The 5,467-nt window shown below is 56.7% G+C and overlaps 1 protein-coding gene and 1 pseudogene across 2 annotated transcripts; one reads left to right on the forward strand and one right to left on the reverse strand.

The window, feature by feature from the left end:
- LOC117285593 overlaps window positions 1-739 on the reverse strand; it is a 4,305-nt pseudogene extending 3,566 nt beyond the window's left edge.
- A 768-nt stretch (window positions 740-1,507) lies between these two features.
- Window positions 1,508-4,966, forward strand: Tcf23 (transcription factor 23). 2 transcript variants are annotated; one of them, XM_010604774.3, is made up of 4 exons: window positions 1,508-1,580; window positions 1,883-2,093; window positions 2,749-2,991; window positions 4,607-4,966. In XM_010604774.3, the coding sequence occupies exons 2-4, from the start codon at window positions 1,905-1,907 to the stop codon at window positions 4,781-4,783; spliced, it is 609 nt and encodes a 202-aa protein (XP_010603076.1). In that variant the 5' UTR covers window positions 1,508-1,580; window positions 1,883-1,904; the 3' UTR covers window positions 4,784-4,966. The 2 variants fall into 2 exon arrangements, with proteins under 2 accessions (XP_010603076.1, XP_010603075.1); XM_010604773.2 differs by lacking the exon at window positions 1,508-1,580 and having other exon boundaries at window positions 1,872-2,093.
- The last annotated feature ends 501 nt before the right edge of the window (window positions 4,967-5,467 follow it).

Here is a 5,467-nt window from a genome sequence, read left to right on the forward strand (position 1 = left end):
TTTTTTTTTTTTTTTTTTTTACCCTGGCTAGAATCGTGTGTGTGTGTGTGTGTGTGTGTGTGTGTGTGTGTGTGTGTGTGTGATACCAGGGATCAAAGTCAGGACCTTGCCTTGTGAGGCAGGCACAGTGCCATGAACTAAATTCTTGGCCCTGGAATCTTATATTTATCTACAACAAGGGTTTCTCTCTTCACCATATATCTTGGAGAAAATGTCACCAAAAATATAAAAGTCTGTCTTATTCTCTCTCTCTCTTTTTTCTTTTTTTTTTCTTTTTTTGTGAAACAGGGTCTCACTATGCAGTTGAGACTGACCTGGATCTCACTGTGTAGTAGTCCAGGCTGGTCTCACAGTGATCCTCCTGCCTCGGCCTCCCAAGTGCTGGGATTACAGGTGTGCGCCACCATGCCTGGCTCTGTCTTATTCTTTCTATTACTGCACATTAACCCATGATGTGGATATACTAACATACATTTTATTGCTTCCCTACTGTTACAGCTCATGTCTAGATGACCCCAAAGCCTCATGCGGTCATAGGTGGGGCTCTTCAGAGGTGGCTGAATCTAGAGTGTGTGATGCTGGGTTTAGGGTGTGTGGTTATTGAATTGGTCCACTTACTGGTCTGGCACAGCTCTAATTCTGATAGCTGGGATACATTGTAAGGGACAGAAAGAGGCTTGTGTTGCCACTCTTGTTTGCTTTGCTGCCTTCTGCCCACCATGCACTGTTTCTCCTCCATGACGCCCCTCTGCCGCGCCACCCTGCCTTGGAGCCAGCCAACTATGGACTGAAACTTCTACAAACGATGAGCTAACTAAACCTTTCCCCCTTTAACTTTGGGTGTTGGGTATTTTGTCTCAGCAACCAGAGAAAAGTAACGAAAACACCTACAAATGGACGTTCAGGTTGCTTTTACTTACTTTTCCCTTTCTCTCTGGTTGGCTGGGTGACTCCCATTGTGTAAATATGCACACCTGTACCTTCTCTTTATTTTGTCTCTCCTGGAGTTCAAGACCGGAGGACAGAGGACATGCAAGATGGATTCTGCTACAGGCAGAGGCTATACCTCGAGGCCAGACAGGAGTCCGGGCAGATTTGCCCAGGACTTCAGCCTCCTCCTGCTGCTTAGCCATGTGGGGAAAGTGATGCCCTTGGCAAAGTTGCTCAGAGACTTGAAGAAAATGATAGGCATAGTGCTGAGCACAGCGCCTGGCACATAGGAATCTACTGGTGACAAGGGAGGGACACGGGCTCCGTGGGGCCTGAGTTCCTCCTACAGGAAGGGTGGAGCCCCGAGGACGGGCGGTACTCCCTTCGTGGAGCTGGAGTTAGGCTTCTTAGGACGTGGAAAGGTAGAAGTAAAAGTGCCGGGCCGGAAGTGGGAGGCGTGTTGGAGGACGGGAGCAGCTCCCCGTGGCTGGAAGGTGGTCATCGGCCAGCGGAGGAAAGGCCCTCCCGGGACGTGCGCAGGCCATCTTCTGGCGCGGAGGATGGAGGTCCAGGCCCTCTGTGGGCTTGAGCCGCCAAGCTGAAGCCGCGGGTCCCGCACGGGGCGGTCGTCGGGTCAGCCGTGGACCAGGGTGCGTCCTTCCCACCCACCTTCCTGTCTCCCTAGCATGGCGCTCCTCCCACACCCAGCACCCCCACCCTCAGCCCGGTTGGGAGGCGGGCGGAGGCTTCTTGCGGGGGCTGTGCCGGGTGGGCAGTTTTCCCAGAGCGAGGAGCAAAGCAGGACAGAGTTGGCGCCAACTTACTCAGAGGTAGCGTTGCCGGCGGGATGGCCAGCCTGCCCCAACTAACCTGAGCGCCAGGGCTCCCTCAGCACCGTGCTTCTGCTGTGGGGCTGCGGGCCTGCGCCCCAGGGGAGTGGCATGTCACACAGGGAGGCCCGAGGGCCACCAGCGATGCCAAGAGTGGAGCACGGCCCGGCGAAGGCCAAAACGCGGCGGCTGCCAGGCACTGATAGGAAGAGGCGCCACCTCAGCAGGACAAGGCAAGACCTGTGGGAAGAAACCAGCTGGAGGGACCAAAGATGGAGCCGAGCTGCCCCCAGCCCTGGAGAGGCCAGGGCTAGGGGCCCAGCTTGTGGCCGGGTAAGGAAATCCTGGACCAGCAGAGGGAGCTGGGGAGGCAGGGGCTACAGACCTTGAGATGCCTTCTCTGAAGATTACTGCTGCTGCCCAAGTGAGACGCGGCCCCTGAGACTGCACAGCGCCATGCTGGGGGTGGCGGGGATGAACCCCAGCTCAGCTCAGAGAGCTGGCCCAACTCCTCTGGGGGAAACTGAGGCTGAGGAGGGCGGTGAATGGCCCAGGGCCCCCAAGCCACAGTCAGGAGCAAGGCCAGAACCTGGCCTGTGGTTTTGGCCTGAGCCTCGGGGTCCTCTCCACAGTGGCCTCTTGGTTTCCGAACCTGCTGGGTCGAGCTTCTGTGGTACTCAGCACGGTGCGCTGTTTCCCATGGCCCCAAGCAAAAGCTGGGCTCGGACATGAGAGTGGGCAGGCATTCGTGGCGTAGCAGAGGGACCCCGGGACTCGGGTTCTGAGCCGCCAGCCTTTGCCTCCCTGCTGCCATCTGACCCCAGCCCGGACCTCGCTTCAGCTGCAACCAGAGCAGGCTGGAACCGCAAAGATGGGCTGAGCCCGTCAGTGCCGCTGCTCCAGTGCGAGACTGGGCGGCAGGATATCTTTCATAGGCAGGTTCAGATGGGGCGTGGGGCAGACCTGCTCAGTGGTGTCCTCTGTGCAGGGCGAGGCCAGTCCTGAGAATGCAGCACGGGAGCGCAGCCGGGTGCGGACCCTGCGCCAGGCCTTCTTGGCCCTGCAAGCCACTCTGCCCGCCGTGCCACCCGACACCAAGCTCTCCAAGCTGGACGTGTTGGTGCTGGCCACCAGCTACATTGCACACCTCACTCGCACTCTGGGCCACGAGTTGCCCAGCCCCGCCTGGCCACCCTTCCTGCGTGGGCTCCGCTACCTGCACCCACTCAAGGTACGGCTTGGGCCCAGGTACTTGGGTGAGGGAATCTTAATGCCCAGGACCTTAGGAAAGGGTCTGGGGATAGGAGACACTGGGTCAGGCCCTGCCCTGTGCAGAGCTGAATCGGGCTCAGTTTCTTCCTGCTGTCTCAGAGAGAGAAGATCGAAGGCTGGTTCTCAGGGTGGGGCTGATCCTGTGCTTCTCACAGGGTGACTGACAGTGGTTTCATGGGGATGCAGTTTCTCCAAGTGGAGGGAAAGACTGCCGGGTTCTTAGTGTCGGAGGGCAAAAAAGGAGCAGGTTTCAGGGCTGGGGCCTGGGCCATGAGGGGCAGCCAGGAGAGTCCTCAGCGGCTATGTGGCTTCACCTCCTGGCACCACACCTGCTTCCTGTCCAGGACACCCGTGCCGGTCAGATCCGGCCTCCAGGAGAACAGTGAGCCGAGGAGGCAGCAGAGTGAGGGCAGGTGGGGGCTTCCAGCACACACCGCTCACCACTGTCACCTGGCTTTCCTGGACCTCAGCCTCGCTTATGCAAGAATGGAAGCTAACCAGAGCTGCCTCCTCCTCTAAAGGGCAAAGTGGGATTCCGAATGAAAAGGGCAATGAACAACGGTCAGAGTCACAACGGCAGCCAACCCGTGGGGTGCTAAAGCTATGCCAGGAGCCGACCTAAGTTTAGTGCATCTTTTCTCGGGATGCTTGGGATCAAACCGAGGGGCTCATGGATGCTGGGCAAGTTCTCCACTCCGGTGTGTTTTTGCCTCTTGATCCATGCGAGAACCAACTACAGATCGCTTTACGGATGAGGAGATGGACGTGTAGAGCAGTCAAGTATCTGAATGTTGAGCTCACTGATCGAGCCCTGGGACGCCATTGTTGGAGCCAGGTGAAGGATGCCCTTAGAAATAAAGGAAGGGCCATCTTTGCCAAAATATTGTACAGGGGGCCAATTTTGTTTTCGTAGAAGATATTTTTCACTCTTTCCTCTAAGTAGCATTGTTAGGAAGTGTCTTGAAGCTTGAGGTTTGCAAGTAAAGCTAAAATGCACGATTCTGAGACTAAATGGGGCAACTCTGAAATACTGACAGTGGCACCTGGGTAGCAAAACCCTTTGTTGTATTGGTGGCCAAGGCCCTTACATGTATTGAGGACTGATAAATATGTTGAAGAGTAAACAAAGGAAGCTGGCAGATTGGTGAGGTGGGGTAGTTAGCCAGAGAGTGGGGCACTCCATCCCCAGGGAGCGGGACTGCAAGTCAACCTGGAATATCCTGGGCCTGCACCCGAAGGAGCCCATTCCTTGGAGGAGCCCAGATAGGAGGTTTTCCTGGCTCCACTGCTCAGCCCCTTGCCCAGCTCCTGGCTGGGTCCAGCTCTGCCCGGAGCACCTGGCCTCCCGTTCACCTCCCTCTCAGCCAGAATCTGATCCTCTTGGGGCTTCTGCTGTGCCTCTCAGCCAGGCCCAGGGTATGAGATCATGGGGCCCACACTCGACACAGAGGCCATGGCTGTCAGACTGTGATGCTAGGAAGGATGCTGGGAGGCCTGGCCTCAGGTGACAGGGCCTTTGGATCGTGCATGGCTCACTCACTTCCCTCACTCACTTCCCATCCTGTGTCTTACAGAAGTGGCCCATGCGATCTCGTCTCTATGCCGGAGGCCTGGGATGCTCTGGCCTTGACTCCACAGCAGCCATCACCTCTGGCCGAAGAACAAAGGAAGCAGAGGTGGGGTCCCAAGTCTCTGGAGAGGCAGATGTTCTCCTCACCATGCCCCTCTCGCCTGCTCTTGTTGACAAATGACGGTCACACTCATCCCATTCCCCTACACTTTAACTCTCGATTAGGGACCTGGAGTTGGTACCAGCCCCTACCTGTCTTCCCTCTGACTCTCGGCCAGTGGATTTGACTCAGGCCCAGCTTCCGAGTTCCAGCAGGCAGACCGGGGCAGGCAGTAGGCACCTCAGTGGTGAAGAGTTCCCAGGAGCACAGGACAGAGATTCTCACCCTCGGCACCAGGAGGGGACTTCCCAGCGACTCTTCTGTGACAGCCAGAGGACAGTGGGAAAGGAAAGGGCTAGACGCTGTCAAATTAAGTGATGGTGGCTGCCCTCCCTGATCTCCTCTAAGGCGTCCACAAACCCTCTGCATGTAGGGAGGAGACAGAAATCATTGCACAGGTGCAGGGGAGGGGGCAGCTCCAGGTGCTGATGAGAAAGCTAAGGGGCTCCTAGGCTCTTGGTAGCTGTGGGAACCGGTCTGGGGTGCAGTCAAACCGCCAGAGAGGAAACTGAAGAAGGGCACATGCACCACGTTCTGTTGCACCATGAATGCTTCCCCAGGGTACAAGCGGCGTGAGGGATGAAGGATTGTTGCCTTCGATTATGGGTCTCTCCAGCTGCTCCTCGTCACTACATTTTTCTCCCTCCCTGGTCCCTGCACGTTTTTCCTGCATTCGTTGACATGAGTTATACCACAGGTTAAGCC

The sequence above is a fragment of the Fukomys damarensis genome, unplaced genomic scaffold (assembly GCF_012274545.1).
Source record: "Fukomys damarensis isolate Sample0158 unplaced genomic scaffold, DMR_v1.0_HiC HiC_scaffold_2, whole genome shotgun sequence".
In the NCBI taxonomy this organism is placed as follows: Eukaryota; Metazoa; Chordata; class Mammalia; order Rodentia; family Bathyergidae; genus Fukomys; species Fukomys damarensis.